Below are 19,300 nucleotides of genomic sequence, written 5' to 3'. Positions count from 1 at the left end.
CTTAACAGAAGAACTATCTTTTCTGTCTTTTTGCTATACCTCTGGTCAATCCTGGGCTGAGTGGATCCTAAATTTGAATAACATGAGCCATCACCTCAGCAGAAGCTGTGTTCTCCCATGCAGCACGCCACCCTCACCTGCCTTCTCTCCTCTTCTACCCGTGCTGGGCAGGACTAGGGCGGGCTTCCTGGAACAGTTTCCCACTACATATGCATCTCCTTGCACCCTGATGCCACAGATGCTGCTCTACCTGGGGTTCTGTTCTGGACAGTGGTGGCAGTGGTAGGAACTAATTTTGTTCTGTGAGAAGCACTAGCAATTCAGACCAAATAAATCATGAGTATTGACAAGTTATCTCAACATAGCAATAAAAAAAAAGAAAACCTACACATGGTAGAATTGATCAATGATGAAAGAAAGAAAGAACAAGGAGAGTCAGAGAGAGAGAGGGAGAAAGAGACCAGTTTGGATAAACTATTGTTATTTACCAACTCCTTCATGATTAAAAGCATTAGATGCAATCAAGTGAAATCATTTTCTTCTCTTATTCCTTGGGCTCTATTTAGGAAAGAATAACAGCATCCATAAGAGTGGTTCATTCTCCCCATGCTTTAATTACAAAAGTGACACTAACACATATTAAGGAGGTAAAATTAGGCTCAAAGTTATTTTAAATTCATTAGTTACCCACGATTCATGGGTGTTTTATTTCTTTTGTGCTTCACAAATGAAACTTTACGAAGATGAGACTTTCAAAGACAAGGAACTTTGAAAACAATCTAGTGATAGTCTTTTGTATTATTAGTTTCTCTACAGTTACTTGTAGGTTTTAGAGTGTATTACATTATAAAAATTAAAAGCAGAATTTCTGGTAAGATATTTCCAATTATTCAGGAGCAAGAGGATTAGCTCAGGGATTCTCAATCTCAGCACTATTTCGACTGATAATTCTTAGTTTCGGGGTCTGTCCTGGGCATTGTAAGATGTTTAGCAGCAGCCCTGGCCTCTATTCACTAGTTGTCAAGAGCACTTTCTCAGTCCACCATTTCAATCAAAGATATCTCCAGACATTGCCAAGATTGCCCCAATTTGAGAGCTGCTGCATTAACCTGATGCTCAGGATATATTTAAAACCAAACAAAATCCAGTTACCAATGTTGTTAATTTTCCATATGAAAATATGTAGATGAACTAGCTGCAAAAGAAAACATTTTCTTGATGTGTAGTTTCTTGATGTCTGTCCTAAATGCCATCTCAGCCTTTGTTTAAGTATGTACTTGATTTATTGCCTTTATGTAAGTTGCTGAAAGCAAAAAAGATTTTCTGGAATCTGGAGTTGTTAACTAGAAGGACAGAGGATATAGCTAAAGCATTTTTGCATCTTCCCAGGCACTGTGAAAAGCACGTCAAATTTATGTTAGTGAAGGTATATAATTCTGAGGAAGGGGAAAACATGGGGGCTAAAGGAAATTCATTTCTGTCAAGAGCATCTCTACAATTACACCTGTATGATTATAGAGCGATGCATGGGAGTAGTTTTGGCTAAACATTGTTCAGACATTCTCTGACTTAAAATGGTTTGATTTAGGATTTTTCAACGTTATAATGATGCAATATGCATCTACGAAAAACCGAACTTTGATCTTTTCCCAGGCTAGCAATATGTGGTACGATACTCTCTCGTGATGCTCACAGCTTCCAGTCAGCTGTGCAATCATGAGGGTAAGCTACCCATATACTTGCAGCCATTCCATCCACATACAACCATCCTGCTTTACTTTCAGTACAGTATTAAATAAATTACCTGAGGTATTCAACACTTTATTATAAAATAGGCTTTGTGTTAGATGATTTTGCCCACCTATAGGCTAATGTAAGTGTTCTGAGTACGTTTAAGGTAGGTTGGGCTAAGCTATGATGCTTGGTAGGTGAGGTGTATTAAATGCATTTTCTATTTAGGATATTTTCAACTTACAATGGGTTTATCTGGATGTAACTATCATAAGTGGAGAAAGAGCTGCACAAACTCATTAACAGCTGGAATTAATAACAATTTGTTCAAATAAATTTGGAAAATAAATTTCAAGTAAATTTCAAGATAAAATGTTTGTTCTACTTAAATATCTTAAACTCTGAGATCTCCTAGATTGTGAAATGCCTCTTCTTAAGAATAAACAGAAGCCCCATCTTTAAATCATTAAAAGTTAAAGAGGTCCTGCAAATTAATGTAAGGGGTTAGTAAGGGAGAAACTGGATGTAAATTATGTGAGAACTCTCTGTACTATCTTCTGAATTCTTCTGTAAATCTAAAACTGTTGTAAGAAATAAAGAAATTAAGTCTATTTTTTAAGAGATGGTGCAAATAATATGCACTGATATGGATCCAATTATCAAGGGGGAAAAAGGAGAATTAATATTGAAAATATTTAACAGCTGGAATTGCACAGGCACCAAGCAATCAGAGTGGCTGCTGACCACACATCCAGCTGAGCTGGTGTGTAGCAACTTAGTATCGGTTCAGGAAAAAAGCAAGGTGCAAAGCAGGGGTTTCCATTTGTGCAAAAAGCAGGGACAGAAAGGATGTGCGTGTGTGTTTATTTTTATATATTTGTATATGCACAGTTAGAAATATACATAAAAACTGATAACAGTGGTTGACTGACTCTAGAGAGGAACTGGGTAAATTCACCATGTAATTATTGTTTAAAGCAGGTCAATTTTGAGAGTAAAAGGGAGCATTAGTAATAATTATTCCAGAACAATAGGCATGAACTTGTACTGTACTGATAAGTCAGTATTTATGATCCCCATAGAACTGGGGCATGAGGGCTTGGAGGGTCAGGGTTTAGAGCAGGCTTACTTTTCCCTTTTTCATGAAATACATTGCTCTTACCCTCTTTTAAACTTTTTTAGAGTAAAAAGAGCCCTAGAAAATGGAATGAAATGAGAATGAGAGAATGTCAAAAAATTTTTAATCATTTTGCCTTTCTATCATTATCATAAAGAAAGAAATCTAGCTATTAAGATTAAGGGAGAATCTGGGTGTTGAAAATTTTATCTGATAAACTTATTAAGAGTTGTAACAACTAAAAACCACTAAAGCTAAGCAGTCAGTATAAGAGATTAAATAGTTGTAGAGTTCAAGCTATTGATTTACGAGACATATTAGTAAGTTCAGATGCTGTTACTGTTTCTTCAACGTGTCCCACATAGGAACCTGTGGCTCTTTCTTTCCCTGTCTTTCAATATACAGTTGAAAGTTTCAGAGCGGGGGAAACCAAACTCAAACATCATAAACTCTATGATGTTATCCAGCAGTATGTTTGTTTCAGTCATATTAATTTAAAATTAAGATGCAACATTAATGATTGTAACTTCAGAATTTGGTCACCTGGAGAAATGATGTTATGTGACTAGTGAATTCGAAAAAAAAAATTCATGATGGCAGACAATCCTTGGATATATATTACATGCAATTCTTGATCTAAGAACTTTACATGCATTCACTCATTTAATCCTAATTAAAAAACAAAACCCGGTGAGAAATAGGTACTCATTATTCTCATTTTATAGGTAAAGAAAACTGAGTTTCAGAGAGGTTAAGTAATTTGCTTGATCACACAGCTAGTGAGTAGCAAAGTCAAGGCTGGAACCCAAGTCAATGATTTCAGAGACGTTGCTATTAACCATGATACTGCACTGCCTCCTGGTTTTGAGTTGGCATCTGGGACTTAAATTCCAAATCAACCACTTCCATATTTTCTAAACTAAAACCAGGGTGTGCAGTTTGACAATGTGTTAGTGTGTCTCATGGATTTCCCCCCATGAAATCCAAGTTGTGAAGTTGTTGTGACTAAATAAGATATCACTTAAATCCTTTAGTTTCTGTTTTGTCACCAATGCAGTGAGAGACGTAGAATAGATAATTTCAAAGTCTTCACTTTCTTTGTAAAAATAGGAAACCCTCCCAGGTTCCAGGCATTCTTTAAAGTGCCTTACAGATATTGATTTCTTTTAAAGCCCTATGACACGACTCTTTATTCCCTTAATAGAGGTGAGCAAACTGAGGCCCAGGGCGCTTATATACCTCACGTTACAGTAAATAGCTGATCAGACTCAAAACCTGGCTCCCTAGTCGATGCTCTTAACCACTCTACTCTGCAGCCTCTTATTCTGGACTAAACTATAGATCTAGAATATAAATGACAAAATATAGAGTGAGTCTAGAATAAAAGATTCTTCCCTAGAGACAGACTTTCTTCCAGGTGGGGAGAAAATTTTTGTATTGATACTTTTTTATGCATCTTGTGTTAAGGTTTAAAGTCCTTTGCAGCTATGATCTCCCAGGAGGCACAGGGTGGGATCCGTCTTCACCTGTTCCCTCTGCCAGCACCCAAACTCTCCCTGGTTCTGCTGCCTTCCTGCCTATTACCTCTGGGGATTACTTGAGGATTTGAGAAAATCATGGGGATAAAAAAAATGGTCAAAGGAGGCAAGGTAGAAAACAAGATATTTTCAGCAACTTGGATGCAGGGTAGTAAATTAAAGAAGCAAAACCAAGCTGGAAATTGCTCCTTTCACCTCATTTTTGCCTCCTGCCTAGGTTGCTTACCCCAGTCCTGAAAGACTATAGTTTGGTGTGGAGAGAAACTCTTGCTGAAGGGGCCATTTCTTTTAAAATCACCATTCACAGTATTCATCTCAGTGCCAACCTGAACAATTTCCCAAATATATTAGAATCCCGAGAGTTCTATACAAAGGGGAATGAGACAGTTTCTGGACTTTGGAGCCCGAGACAGACCTGAGTCTGCACCCCTGTCCTCACAGTTCCTGGCTGTGAGCCCTTGAATATGCTACTTAACGTTTCTAATAATAATTTCCTTACATTGAGCCCAGGCTGAGGGCCAGGCAGGCACTTTACAAATTCTATCTCTAACACACATGACAATTCTGGCAGATATGCTCTCTTATCCCCATTGTACAGATTGTGCAACTGAGGCCCTGCTAATCAACTAGGATTCCAACCAAGTTCCCACGCTCTTACGTGATGTCCTCCTGCAGTTTCAACCTCAATCCTCTTTCCTGTGACATGGAGTTAAATAATGCCATCATCCAAAAGAATGAGATGAGGCGACATAGATAACTTGCCTGGTTCAGAATCAAGCACACGTGTTTACGTGCTAAACGGTGGTTCTTAGTATTAGGAAAGGAAGTAATACAGGGGCATGTAGCAGGGCCTGCTGTGCTACATGAGTTAAGAGGAGGGAGCAATTCCTCCCAACCGGACAGGATCTGGTTTTGTAGTATCTGAGTGGGGCCTTGAGAGAAGAAATACGCTTAGCAATGACAGGTGAGGATAGGAAGCAAGAAAACGTTTTCTAGGTGAATTTTAAGGCAAAAAATGGAAACTGTTGTGGCTACCTGTGATTTTTTTTTTCTAAGCCTCAGATTTTCAAATATTCCTAAAAGAACTAGAAAAGTTCAACTCCTGGCTTTTGAGAGAAAAAGCAAACCCACCATGAATTCTTACAGGTTACATGGGATTATAGTCGCCCTTTTTACTAGGTAATACCCTAGTTCTAGACAGGGGGACAGAGACTGGAGAAACCAGCACCTGGAAATGAGATTTTCCAGCCTGTCCCTGCTCTTTCCTTGTCACCTTCCCTGTGCTCCAGACTATGTCCCTTGAAAATGAGCGCAGTCTGCCTGCTAGTCTGGTTCCAGTTGAATCATTTACACTCATATGTATCAATAAGTAGAAAAACTCATTTTATTGCTTATGTATAAAACTGAGTGGGTTTTTCTGCCACATCTCCCTGTTAGGAAACAGATGGACCTTCAATATAGGTGGGAACAAGAACAGGCTTGCAAACACAAAATGTCAAATGTGGCTATGCTGTGTGAAGCATGCAGCCCAGATTTACAGAAGAGCTTGCTTTCATTTTTTAAATGCAGTTCCTATTTAAGAGACTCAGCTATAAAATATGGAAGAGGTCATTTCTTAGGCACGTTCATATTTTTTCAAGTTCAACAAAACACATAAATACCAAGTTCAGAGTAAATCCAACAAGAGAGTTAGAGAACCAGTGAGAGGAAAGGAGAAAATATAAGCTGTGACTTAACAACAACAACAAAAAGCAAGTCAGTCTAAGACAACCAAAAAAAAAAAAAAAGAGTCTAAGTATCATAGCCCTCCCCCTTCAAGAAATTCTCACAACTTATTTTGCCATAGAGGAAGATAAATGTTACAATATCTCACGAACCAATCAGCGGTCCTGCAGGCCTCAAACCAGGAAACCCTTTAAAGTGTAGTACTTTAAATTGTGCAAGTGAGACTTTGGGCTCTCAGTGAGTTTTTGTTCCCTGTGCTTGCAGGATGGGAAAGCGAATGTGAAGTCCCTCATGGCGAAGTTTAACACAGAGGGCAACCCCATGGAGGAGGTCTCGGTCAACAGCAGGCCCTTCAAGGTCCCGGGCCAAAACTCCCCTTCAGGAGTACAGGTCAAAAAGAACTTATTCAACAACCAAGGAAACGCCAGCCCTCCTGCAGGACCGAGCAATGTGCCCAAGTTTGGGTCCCCAAAGCCCCCTCTGGGGGTGAAACCTTCTCCTGAGGAAAAGCCTGACAAGGAGCCCAAACCTCCATTTCTAAAGGCGACCGGAGTGAGTCCCAGGTTTGGACCGCAGGCTAACTCGGCCGCCAGAGACCCCGAGGTGAAACCGGGATTTCTGAAACCTGGAGGCCCCAAGCCCATCAACTTGCACAAAGAAGATTCCAAACCTGCGGTTCCCCGGGCTCCTGGGAATAAGCCTTCACTTCACAGTGTAAACCAAGACCATGACTTGAAGCCACCAGGCCCCAAGCCGGGCTCAAATCATCCAGCCCAGGAAAATGAACCGAAGCAAGTCTTCCCAAAGCTGGCTGGGGCTAAAGGCAAGTTTATGTCAGCCTCACAAGATCAGGACCCCGCGCCCCTCTTCCCCAGACCTGTCTTTGGCCAGAAGCCATCCCTGAATACAGACGACCCCCAGGAAGACGGAAGCCCCACCAAGACTGTGGCTCCACAGAGAGGCCCCCCGGCCCCCCTGGGAGCCAAGGCCAAATCCGGCCCTTTGAAACCAGCCAGGGACAACCTAGAGAATAAAGAGCGTGGAGGCGAGACGTCAAGTTTTCCTTTTCCTGGAGTCGTTCTGAAACCTGCTGCAAGCAGAGGGGCCCCAGGCCTCTCCAAAAATGCTGAAGAGAAAAGAGAAGATAGGAAGGTGGATGCTGCTAAGAACGTCTTCCTGAGCCAAGTGAATCCGGAAGAGCCGGCCTCTGGGGCCCCTCCTGCCAAGTTCCTGAAGACACCTTCGAAGTGGACAACGGCAGGGCCCTGGGGCCCAAGTCAAGAAAAGGAAAAGGAGGACCAGAATTCAGCCACCCCCAAGCGGAAACCCCTGCCCTCCTTGTTTACCCTGGGCCCCCCTCCACAAAAGCCCAGCAGACCGCCGCACGTTGACTTGACGAAATTCCGGAAAGCCGCTTCTGGACACAGTGAGTTCTTCTCTCATTTGCTATTTTGCACATGTTTTTTTTCCCAGCAGAGGGTGATCTAGCTTCCGGGGAAAAATTTGTAACAAGGAACTGATGCCGTCACCGGTACTCCTGTGTGTATGATGACTTTTGTTTGGCATTTTTTTCCTCTGGTGTGGGACGTCTGAGAAGGTTGAAATCCTTGGTTTTAGGTCGACATTCTGTGAGGAAGTGCCTTGGGGGGCTGATTTGGGGGCGTGGGGAGAAATACATCCATTTGATTGCCAAGTGGTTTTGCTTAATGATAAGCATTTCTTTTACTTCCTTTGTTGGGTTTCATTTCTGTTGAATGCGACTGAGGTGTGTTCCCTCTACTACCACAAAGGAGTTAGAAGGTGAGCAAACCTCTAAGTCAGTGGTGGATGCCCAGGGGACATTTGACTGTCACGGCTGGAGGGTGCTACTGGCGTCTAGCGGGTAGAGGCCAGGGATGCTGCAAACATTCTACAATGCACAGAGCAGCCCCGCCCAACAAAGAATTATCCAGTTCAAAATGTCAATGGTACAGAGGTTGAGAAACCTTTTTCCAAATGATTTTAAATGTCCACAAATTTATCATAGGTCTCCTAAGCCCAATATTCAAATAAGAGATGCACAGGACTCTTGTGAAATGGTGCTTACTGTTTCATATTTCAGCTGTTTTCTATTGCTCTGTCAGCATAAAGTTTTCTGAACGTTTCTGATTCATAAAGTAGGACATAACTAAGATAATAAGCCAGACAAAGGGATACATGATTTTCCTCCTGGGTAAATAGTTTCGTTTTCTACCAGAGATGTTACCACCATCCAATGGCACAGGCTAAAAGTTGATCCTGAATGACTTGGTAAAGATTTGTAACCCTCATAGTGATGAAAGGAGCTCACTTATGCTTGAAATGATTAATATTTTAGGCAAATAATGGACAACCGTTGTTTATTGTGAGAAACGAAAAAGGATACTTACGAGTGACCACACCACAACTATATATATTTTTTACTTACGAAAGTGGAACTAATTAATGCAGTTCTGGGTATAAAGGTAGTTCATTTCTATTTTGGCTCCGTAGAAGCATCTCACAGTGTCATCTTCCTGAGGCCAATATTCTCGGTGTCAGCCAACATGTTAGGAATCAAATCCCCCATTAATCGGTCTCGTAGAAAGCAAGTTTGGAATGACCCCGTGATCACCTTTCTTCTAGAAAGAGTTAGCCTGTTACACTTGTTGTGTCCTCGTGTGTCACCTTCTCATTTTAATACTGGGCCATAACTCAGAAATGTTGTTTTTCTGAAACCTTCTAAAAAAGCCCCTTCTTAATTCCCTGTCGTAGTTCTGCGCCTCCGGTAAAAAATTAACTATCATAACCTCCATTTTACGGCTCTGAGTTCATGCCAAGGAAACTGTCCTGATGTGAAGCGGAAATCCTTGAGAGTTTTCTTCCACGTCTTCCATCTTTATTTACACTCCACTACCTGGTTTGAGTGGTAGTACCCAGATGGCTGCTGTTGTGCTATTGAAATGCCCGTGAAGTCCTCTTTTGGCTCTGCAGTCCTGGCAAGGTCGGCCTTGATCTGATTTTCAGTGCCGTATAGCTCCAAGAGACCCAGGTAAAACTGCTTAGGAAGCCAAGTTGATCCTTGTCCTCTTTTTCCTCCTTCTTGCAACCCTGTCCCCATCCTGACATGCCTCCCCCCTGCTCATGTGCCCCATGACACAGTTTAGATTCGAAATCCTCTCGTCAATGTACCCTACCTCCACCCTCTGATCCCTCGATATATATTATGCTTCAAAGTGGACCCTGTTCCTTCTTCATCCACCTCTTCCACAAATCAAAACTCAATCTTCTTGATTTGAACTGATGTCAGGTTGGCATCAGGATAAAGTAATCTGATTCATAACTTTAAATTCTGAGTAACACCCCTTTACAGCATTCACATTTTTTTTAAAGCATTTACATTTTTAACTTATTTTTTAAATAGAAATTTACATCTGGCTCAAAAATGATATAGAGTAAAAAGTACTTTAGTCCGTCTCCACCATTTCCTGGGTCTCCTCAGCCTCTGCTCCACAGAAACCACTCTTCTTAATTTGTATATCTGTCCAAAGTTTCTTTGTGTTTATACAAGCAAATATAAATACAGATATTAATCTCCTTGCTTTTTACTCAATAAGTAAAATACTATATGCAATGCTTTGATCCTTGCTTTTTAAAAATAAAATTCCTGTCTATCTTTCCACATTTTAATAAGAGGTTATTGAATATTCTTTAAAGCTACATGATATTCAGGTAAATGGATGACTCACCTAATTGATTTAACAATTTGTATTGTTTCCAAACTTTTGCTCTTCCAAACAGTGCTACAGAAAATAACCTTGTATATGTGTCACAAAATGAGCATTTACTTTCTGAACACAGAGAATTTCTTAATAATCAGGTCTGCTGACTCCTAATCCTACCATTGCTATTTTTCCTAAACCATACTAAGTAATTTAGTACTCCATTTAGAAAGGTCAAACAAAATACCAGAATTTGAAAGTGTATAATAGCATTCAAATTAACTGAAGCTTCACCTAGTAACTCTGTAGGTTTTCAAAACTCTAGAACTTTTTTCTTAGGCTTCTACATGGTTCCTTCCTTTCCAGGTTCACATCTAATTCCTTAAACCTCTTCCCCAGATCTACCTTCCCTCTTTTATCATCTCTGTCCAATATATTAGCCATTAAGCGTGCTTATCATTTATTGAGGACTTGTTACATATTAGATACATGTTACCCCTGTTTATTCCTCCCAAGAAACCAATGAAATGGGAATTCAATGAGGAAATTAAAGCTCAGAGAGGTTAGGTGGCTTGCCCAAGGCCATAATGTGACTAGGCAAAGACAGGGCTGGTCCTCCTGTCTCTCTGATTTCAGAGGCTGTGTCCCCCCTTGCCACCCTCCTTGCTACGGTCCCTCTCTTGAAACATAGGATATTATGAGATAATAAGTAACGCATAAGTGAAACCCAAAGAATCTTCATTCTTCTCCCTTTCTCTGTCCTTTGGTTAAAACACGTCATTTTTTCTTTTACTATAAATACCACTATAAGCTCCATGTAAACAGAGGCCAGTCTGTTTAACATTATTTATTTGGAGCATAGAAATAATATATTCTTGTTGATTGCTCAGATTTGTCCTCCCACCGAAATCGTTTAATCAGAATTTAGTATTCATACTCTTTATAGCTTAGCAATTACTTTGAAAATGATTTGCTTTTCTGTCTAGATTCCCAAAGAAATCTGTCTTTAAGATTTAAAAACAGCCAAGATGTATCTGTGTCAATCATTTTATCACCAGTATTTTCTGAGATGATGTTCCTCTTAGCTCTCAGACATTTTCTGTTCCATGAATAAGGAGGGCCCACCACTTCTTTTGATCTGGCTGATGGATAACGAACGCATCTACTCACTCTAATCCAGTGTGATAAATTTGTCTTCCCTTCAGAGCTGTGATTTGAGTTCTGAGTATTGCTTTTAATCCCCTCATTTGTAAAATGAAGGTTAGCTGTGCCGGTCTTGAGGGAAGTCCTTGCTGGGGACCTGAATGCTGTTACATTTTCTGACATCTCGTTAAGAGCCCTGTACCAGGACAAGGCCAACCATGGCAGCTCATTCCCCCTTTGTCTCTGGGAAGATCCTGTTGTGGTATGTAGGGCTTTTATGCTATAGGTTTTGCCTTGACCTTCCCCAGGCTGTTCACCACATCTGAGTCCACTTCTCCAACCTGGAGTGCATTAGGTAGAATCCACAGGTTTTCCTAGGATCATTGTCTGCCCCCCCATCTTGCTTCTCAGCCTGGGGAACAAGCGGAAAGCTTCACCTGCCTCCTGTGGCTCCGGACTCTTCTGTTTCTTCCCTTAGCCACTAATTTTTGAAGTTCATTTAATGCAATTATTTTCCTTTTCTTGTGCCATGGCTCCTAGTGAGTTTGGGATAATGTTTATCTTGCCTTATTTTGTTTTTCCTATTTTATTTGGGAATTGGAGGAGGGACATCCTGTAAGTCCCTCCCTCATTATTTAATACCAACTAAATATTTCAGTTATAATCCAGGAGTCAGCGGTATTTCCAAAGGGACCATAGGTTCACCCCTTCACAAGGCAGGCAGCAAGATGGCAGAAAGGAAACTCATGTGACTTTGAGTGCCCACTGAGAGCTGTGTTTCGTATCCTCTGGACTGTGCTCACTGGTCATGGACTCTTGGATGACCACTCCCTATCCCCTCCCCAAGTCTCCTGTTCTGAGGAGTCTTCAGGACGCAATCAAGAAGGGGCTGGGGGAGATCCAGCTACCCCACGCGGGCTTCACTCAGACTGTTGATAGCATCTGACCTCCACTAACCTGCAAATCCCTGAGAGCAATCATATTTTAAGCTTTTAACAGCCAATCAGTTTATACTTGGACTAAGAGAGGATTCGAATACTGACTAGGCAGATGAGCCAGGAAAAGGAAAGGACCACTGAACTGACCCCTAGGGAAGGCAGATTCCCCCTCTTCAGGGCCACTGTCAGCACTGAAAAGTCCCCTAAGCATACTGAGCTTCCTGGTTTCTTGCTGGGCGCTCAGTTGGGCCATCAAAATTCTTTCTTAATGACCTGGGCATCAGCTAGTCTTTTAATATTAATTTTGACACGATAAACCACACTTATTATTTAATTTACAGGAAAACGTTTCCTTACAGTGATATTCACCAGGCCTGTAAAACAGACGATTGTTTTCTTAACTATGAGAAGAGAAATTTCTGTAAACCCAATTTGGAGCAACATGCCATGATTTACCATGATGTAATAATAACTCTTCCTGTGATCAAGAGGCTAGAAGTCAGTATATTTTTAAGCCACTTACAAAGGAAAATTTGGAAATATTGCCCAACCAACTGGCACTATATCAACGTGTGTAACATGCGCTAGATCAAAGAAGCTATGACCACTTGTAATATAAATGCATATTTTGTTTTACAGTGGCTGACTTACCCTTAAAGTATAAAATGCATATGAGATGATTTAATATATAAAAAATTTGATCAACATTATTTAATTCTTAAGATAGGCATGCAAAGTTGTTAAGAGAGTAAATCCTAAGAGTTCTCACACAAGAAGAGACTTTTTTTCTATTTCTTTAATTTTTAGCCATATTCAGATGATGGATGTTCATTAAACCTATTTTGGTAATCTTTTCATTCAGTATATAAGTTAAATTATTATGTTTCTGTAGACTCCTTAAACTTATACAGTACTGTATGTCAGTTATATTTCAATAAAACTGGAAAAAAACAGGCATGCAACCCTTACAGGTAAAAGCATTAAAATGAAATTGCAATTTACTTGAGGAAGGAAGGGGGTAAAAAAGAAAGTCACATCTAAGAGTCAAATAAAAATACATATGAGTCAAGTAATCAAATACCTGAAAGCTTTTCCTGATTTACTTTCAATTGTGCTTACACATAAAAATGCTTTTAAAGAAAAGCATTAGATAGGAAGATTGGGACAGATGTACGTGTGATAATTCAGTTACCGGGCAGGAGATGCCTTGCTTCATATAATCTGCTAAAATAATTTCCAATTCAAGCCAAATAAAACCTTTTTTTGTTTGAAGAATTGGAATTCCAGAATAGTCATTTGCCATTGAAGGCTCCTTTTTTCCCCTGATGACAACTGTTTCTGAATATGATGAGTTCATATGAAAAAAGTACCTCTTTGTACGTATGTGTTTTATTCTCAAAACAAAACGAATTAACTTTTATAACACAAGAATAACTTCAATTATTAGAAGAGCAAAAGTATGCCTTCAGGAGCAGAAATCCAGCTACCTGATTTTACAAAAATATCTGGAAATGTTTTATCCTTTTAGAGTAAGCACAATCATGATAGTTGTGGCGTGGCTCTAAAGCCCAGAGAAACATCTAGAGCACTAGATTGTTTGTTCTTCCAATATACGAGAAACAAGGAAGAGAAAAAAGTCCACATGCTGGAGAATGTGACTGCTACATTAACCACTAGTAAATACACAGACAAGAAACCTATTTCTCTTCCATTAAATTGCCACTAAAGAAAAAAGACTATACTTCATTTTGTCTGGCATAGCAAGCTAGAAAAAAACATCTAGAACAGCTGATAGCAATAGATACCATCAGGAAAGAGCAACCAAAGGTGAGACATCTGGCAGCAGAAAAAAAAGTCTGAACAAAAACCCATGTGAGGTTTTTCTTTCCCCAAAGTAAGAACTTGCATTGTCGAATCAGCTGTTCGTATCTGTTACAAAAGTCTGCATCTCTCTGCAGCTGTGCTTCTGCACACCACAACAGCTCTTTCCGCCAGCATGCTACTGGCGACTGGGCAGGTGTTTCTCCAGGGGTGGCAGTAGGTCTGTTGAGGTAAAGAGGGGCACAGGGAAGTTCTTGCCACATACCACCCCTTGCTCTCTTTTCTTGATTTTTTTATAATTCTTAGAGCAATAAGATAGCTCATCTGATTTTCCAAAGCAGCCTGCGTGGTGATAGGATTACTGCGACCAGGCAGCTAAAAATCTGTCCCCGCGAGCTTCCCTGGTGGCGCAGTGGTTGAGAGTCCGCCTGCCGATGCAGGGGACACGGGTTTGTGCCCCGGTCCGGGAAGATCCCACATGCCGTGGAGCGGATGGGCCCGTGAGCCATGGCCGCTGAGCCTGCGCGTCTGGAGCCTGTGCTCCGCAACGGGAGAGGCCGCAATAGTCTTCAGTGGTTTGTTTTTAAATCCACAGTAGTTCCTATTTCTCTTCCAAATTGTCTCCTTAAGGAAGTTGAGATACATCATGTGTTCTCAGTTACGGAGGGTCTGGAGTGTGGCTTCTCCTTGCTTTCCAGCCTTTAGCTTCTGGTTCATGTAGAGTGGGTAAAGCCACACACACACACACACACACACACACACACACACACACACACACACACACACACACACACACACACACACACACACACAACATAGCCTTGACTTGCTCCTCAGCCATTTTTTCAAAAGCTGTTTTATATGAAAGGAGGATAAGGTAAGTCTATAAAATACATTTCAGTCATTCACGTTACTCTAAATTAAAGAGAATTTTCTAGACCTGATATGAACAGTTTGACAAGCAGGAAATCTCACTCTTTAAGAGGCTGTCTTCTATTTCTCTGAAGGCTTGAGTTCTTAGTCCTCAGGAGGAGACGTTAGTTGTGCTCTGGCTGAGTAGAGTGCAACCAGATGACGTTTCCAGATCACTATCTTCTGCTACATCTCTGTCTACCACTTAGGAACGCCTACTTTTTCCACTGATTCCGAGTGATTATCTAATGGACCTTGGGTGAACTATTACAAAGTGCAGTAGTATCTTAGTCAGTGCAGCCTGGTATTACAAAAATACCATAGATTGGTGGCTTTGCAACAACACAATTTTATTTCTCACAATTCTGGAGGATGGAAAGTCCAAGATCAAGGCACCGAGAGATTCATCGTCTCGTGAGAACCCACTTCCTGTTTCATAGCTGACTGTCTTCTCTCTGTGTCCTCACATGGCAGAAGGAGCTGGAAAGCTCTCTGGGGTCTCTTTGATAAGGGCACTAATCCCATTCATGAGGGCTCCACTCTCATGACGACATAATTACCTCCCAAAGGCTCTGCCTCCAAATATCATCACATTGGTGATTAAGTTTCATGTAAAATTTGGAGGAACAAAAACATTCCTGTGCCACTCAGACTTGCAAATGAGAGTCTACTACTCCCCAACCATCTGTCTCCCTCTTATTTTCTTGCTCTCTTCTTCATTCTCATCTTCTAACCTATGGTTCCTTTTAAAAAATCTTATTTTTTTCCATCCCTCCACACCATCACCACAAATCTCTTTTCTTTGGGGACAATGAAGCCTGGGAGTAAAACCCACAGAAAATGCTGAGCTTTTTGAAGGCATGAAGATCAAAGAGGTTGCTGATTCTAAACTACTAAGAAGACATGGCTAATTACATGTGTCAACATGATTTTGAAATGGAAAAGCTAAAGTAGGAAATAAATAAAAACTGCTAGTGTGCTCCTGAAAATCTGGATAAAGTTCATTCCAAATGCTAGCCCATGTTTCATGGACGAACTTAATGATCTCCACAGAAGATAAATGAATAACCACGTAGCTTGAATTCTCAAGGTCATTTCTGTCTTTCAGCTCCTGCTTCTAACTTGGATTGGTTTAGCAATTGCCCCCCTGACCTTGTGCTGTGCTGCAGTCACCCAAACAAGACCCGGCTATTTTCCTTAACTTTCACTGCAAACCACTCACTGAAGGCATTTGTGTGCGTGAGTGACAGACTTCAGTGAAGGTCTGTGGAGACAGGAGTTCACATTGCGTTGAGGCTAGAAATGTGAAATGGAACACCGGCAACCATGGTTCTTCAAAAGCAGCTCTGCATTTTGCAGCTCAGCTTCCTGTCCCCTGCACTCTGACTCACCTTCTTTCTTTTCCTCACTTCCTTGACCCCTCCTTCTCAATGGCAAAGAAAAATGAGAACACACTTTCCATTTTCTTATTCAGGAGAGTTCAGCTGCCTCTAACCCAAACCTTGAACTCAGCTGGTGTCTTCCCTTGCACATAAGCAGGAGTTTCTTATTCAAAGGCCATTTCACTATCTCTTTTTTTTTTTTAAAGAAGATGTTGGGGGTAGGAGTTTATTAATTAATTAATTTATTTTTGCTGTGTTGGGTCTTCGTTTCTGTGCGAGGGCTTTCTCTAGTTGTGGCAAGCGGGGGCCACTCTTCATCGCGGTGCGCGGGCCTCTCACTATCGCGGCCTCTCTTGTTGCGGAGCACAGGCTCCAGACGCGCAGGCTCAGTAGTTGTGGCTCACGGGCCTAGTTGCTCCACGGCATGTGGGATGCTCCCAGACCAGGGCTTGAACCCGTGTCCCCTGCATCAGCAGGCAGATTCTCAACCACTGTGCCACCAGGGAAGCCCTCACCATCTCTTTTAAGAATGGAAGGAGTCTGTGGGATGGGATGGCCCGGGGGGGTGGAAGTGGTTTTATTTTTTATTGTGATTGGTAGCCATTTTAGTACTAGAAACAAACTGCTGATCAATAGAATAAATCCAAGAGAGTTTGGTCTATCATGATAGAAGTATAGGAACTGAATCGTTCCACATTGGTGTGAGAGTCAGGTTGTTTCATCTTTTGTCTATTTTCAGTGCCTAATAACCAGAGATTCTTTAAAAATACGAGTGCTGGAGAGCAGTTTTCTTCTATCAGATCTGGGATTTGCAAGTTTTCAGACTTCTGCCTTAATATAAGGACAACCATGCAAACTAATGTCTCGTACATGTCTTCATGATCATTGTGACACTAAATGGGTCCTAAAGAGAAAGATGACCAAAATGAACGGTGGCTCTGATCAACAATGTGGACATCATATGTATTCAGAAGGAGCCAGAGGACATAAAAATTAGGCCTTAGTCTTTCAAAAGTTCTCAAACTTTAAATTGCTTTAGGAATGCCCCCCAATTTTCTAGTGCAAGAAGCCTGAGATGAAACCCAGAAACTGGAATAGTTATTAACATCATCAAGTGATTCTAATGCAAGTTTTTCCCTGACCACAGTTGAGAAATGCTGCCATTTATGAGAACTGTTACAGTGGGGGAGGAGTAAAGGGGATGATGGGGAGAGGAAGGGTTTCCAAACCAGCGGTATTTTCCTGAAAACAAAAGAAATGCTGTAACACTGAGACAGGATCTTAAAAGTTAGTGATTGTATCAAACATGGAAATGAGTGAGTGATCTCTTTAAGCAAACAAGTAGTATCCTAGGGTTGAGCTTAAAAATTTGCTTAGTTAGGGAAAGTGCAAAGATGCTATTCAAATATCTAACATCTGGGTGGCTGGCACCAGAGTCCTGAAAGTCTTTTGTTATATCAGGCATTAACCTGTTCGTTGATGGATTGCAAAGACATCCAGGGGTTACTGAGGGGCACCTGGAACCCTCAGAGCGCTTCAGCTAGTTAGAGTGTTTTAAAAGTTGATGGTTAGATCGTACATACCAGCTGGCTGGTACGCCCCAGCTCACCCTGCCCATCAGCCTGGAGGAGCGTAGTGCTTCCCATCTCCCCCACAGAACACCTGTAATCAAGGACTCTCACTACTCTCTCTGCTTCTTTCCTTTCTTCCTTTTTTCTGCTCTCTATTCCCTTCTATTTTCATTTATTTTCTCCCCTTCTGCCCTGTACTGGCCTTCAGGTTAGTTCAGCAGTGTTTTTCACGTGGCACATATTCTTACTATTCATCAAATTAAAAAGCCACATTTAGCACAACTGGTGGTACTCAAGGCAAAGGAAAAACAATGTAAGTGCTAAAATAAACAGACTTTGGAAACCTGAATAATTGTGTATCACTGTAAGAACTACCACTATATTGATGGAGGCCAGGATGACAGGAGAGCCCACAGTCCTGCCCAAGGTGGCTGTACTTGTTCCCTTGGGAGGTCTCCATGCTTGGAGATGGAGGGTCCCCTCCACTGAAACTGACCAGGAGGGCCAGGGGATAAGCAGAGTTAAAAGCACTGGGTTTTTCTATGCTCTGAATCTCATCAGCGCCCAAGTGCAACTGTACTGGCCTAGTTACCCCACTACCTATATAACTCATCACTTGGTAACAACATTCATCTTTTTCTTTAACAATATTTAGTGTATTAAGTTACGAATCTTCAAAATAGGCCTATGTTCATATAGTACTTAAGAGTAATTAAGCCAATGCAAAAGAAAGCTGGGCATTTGTCCCAAAATAAAGGGTGGATTTCCTCTGTAATGCTGTTTAGTTGATGTTCAGAGCTATTCGAGTTTGGAGAAAAGCTCTCTCAAGTTCCGATGCTGCAGAGTCCTGCATTTGTGAGCCTAATGATAAAAGGAGAGGGTGGACGTGGCATGGATAAAAGCAGATTTTTTTCAAGCTTCTCACTGTATTTTTGTAAGCTGGAAACTTTCTTTTTAATCTCGCTGTGAAGTTGATAGGTGCTTACGGAAAGCGCTGTGAACACTTATGATCTATGAGAAGTGAGATGTATTCTAATGACAGTAGTCCTTTTTTTGTTTTGAAAAATGTAAGTGTTTACACAATTGTTTCTCATCAGAGAGAGTTCGGAGCAGTTGCTTTGTTGCTAGAGAGACTCGGGGTCTAGTACAAGCCCCGTTACTCACTGTGTGACCCCGAGGAGGGTTCTTAGCCTCTCCAAGCCTCGGTTTTCTCATCTGTTAACGGAAATAAGAAATCAATTCTGTCATAGGGTTATTGTGAGGATTAAATGAAAATGTATATAATGTACTTTTAAAGTTCCTGGTGTATCCTGAAGACTCAAACCATTAGCAGTAATTTAATTACATGTATTAAAGGGGAAACGGAGGCAATGTTCAAATAAAGACCTCATTGAAAAATACATGAGTAATAGATGGCAGCCATTAGAAGTCGCCTCAGGTATCAATCAGTACTAGTAAGAACATCATCCAATTGTTGCAGACTTTAAATCATAGTTTATTTTGTTTCAACACAACATACAAGATTTTCATTATCACAGCATCAACTTGGTCCTCTTTGAGATGCAGCGTCGCCTTGCATCCCTCTTGCAGTATTACCGTCTCCTTAGGTGTGAGTTCCACTATTTGTTCACTACAGAGTTCTCCTTTCTTGGCGCTGGCTTTTCTTGAATTTTGAAGGCTGTTTGTTTGTGCACAGGTTGGTA

At 41.0% G+C, this 19,300-nt stretch overlaps 1 protein-coding gene across 1 annotated transcript in view; it reads left to right on the top strand.

Moving 5' to 3' along the window:
* Window positions 1–6,344: 6,344 nt before the first annotated feature.
* Window positions 6,345–19,300, top strand: part of FYB1 (FYN binding protein 1) — a 106,164-nt gene continuing 93,208 nt past the window's right edge. The window contains exon 1 of the mRNA XM_079918749.1: window positions 6,345–7,537. Within this exon, the coding sequence (XP_079774875.1) occupies window positions 6,403–7,537 (1,135 nt within the window). The 5' untranslated portion in view covers window positions 6,345–6,402. The remainder of the gene's footprint in view (window positions 7,538–19,300) is intronic.

The sequence above is a fragment of the Stenella coeruleoalba genome (assembly GCF_951394435.1).
Source record: "Stenella coeruleoalba genome assembly, chromosome: 3".
Taxonomy (NCBI): domain Eukaryota; kingdom Metazoa; phylum Chordata; class Mammalia; order Artiodactyla; family Delphinidae; genus Stenella; species Stenella coeruleoalba.
Note: the sequence above shows the minus strand (reverse complement) of the source record. Positions and strands in the feature narration are given on the sequence as shown.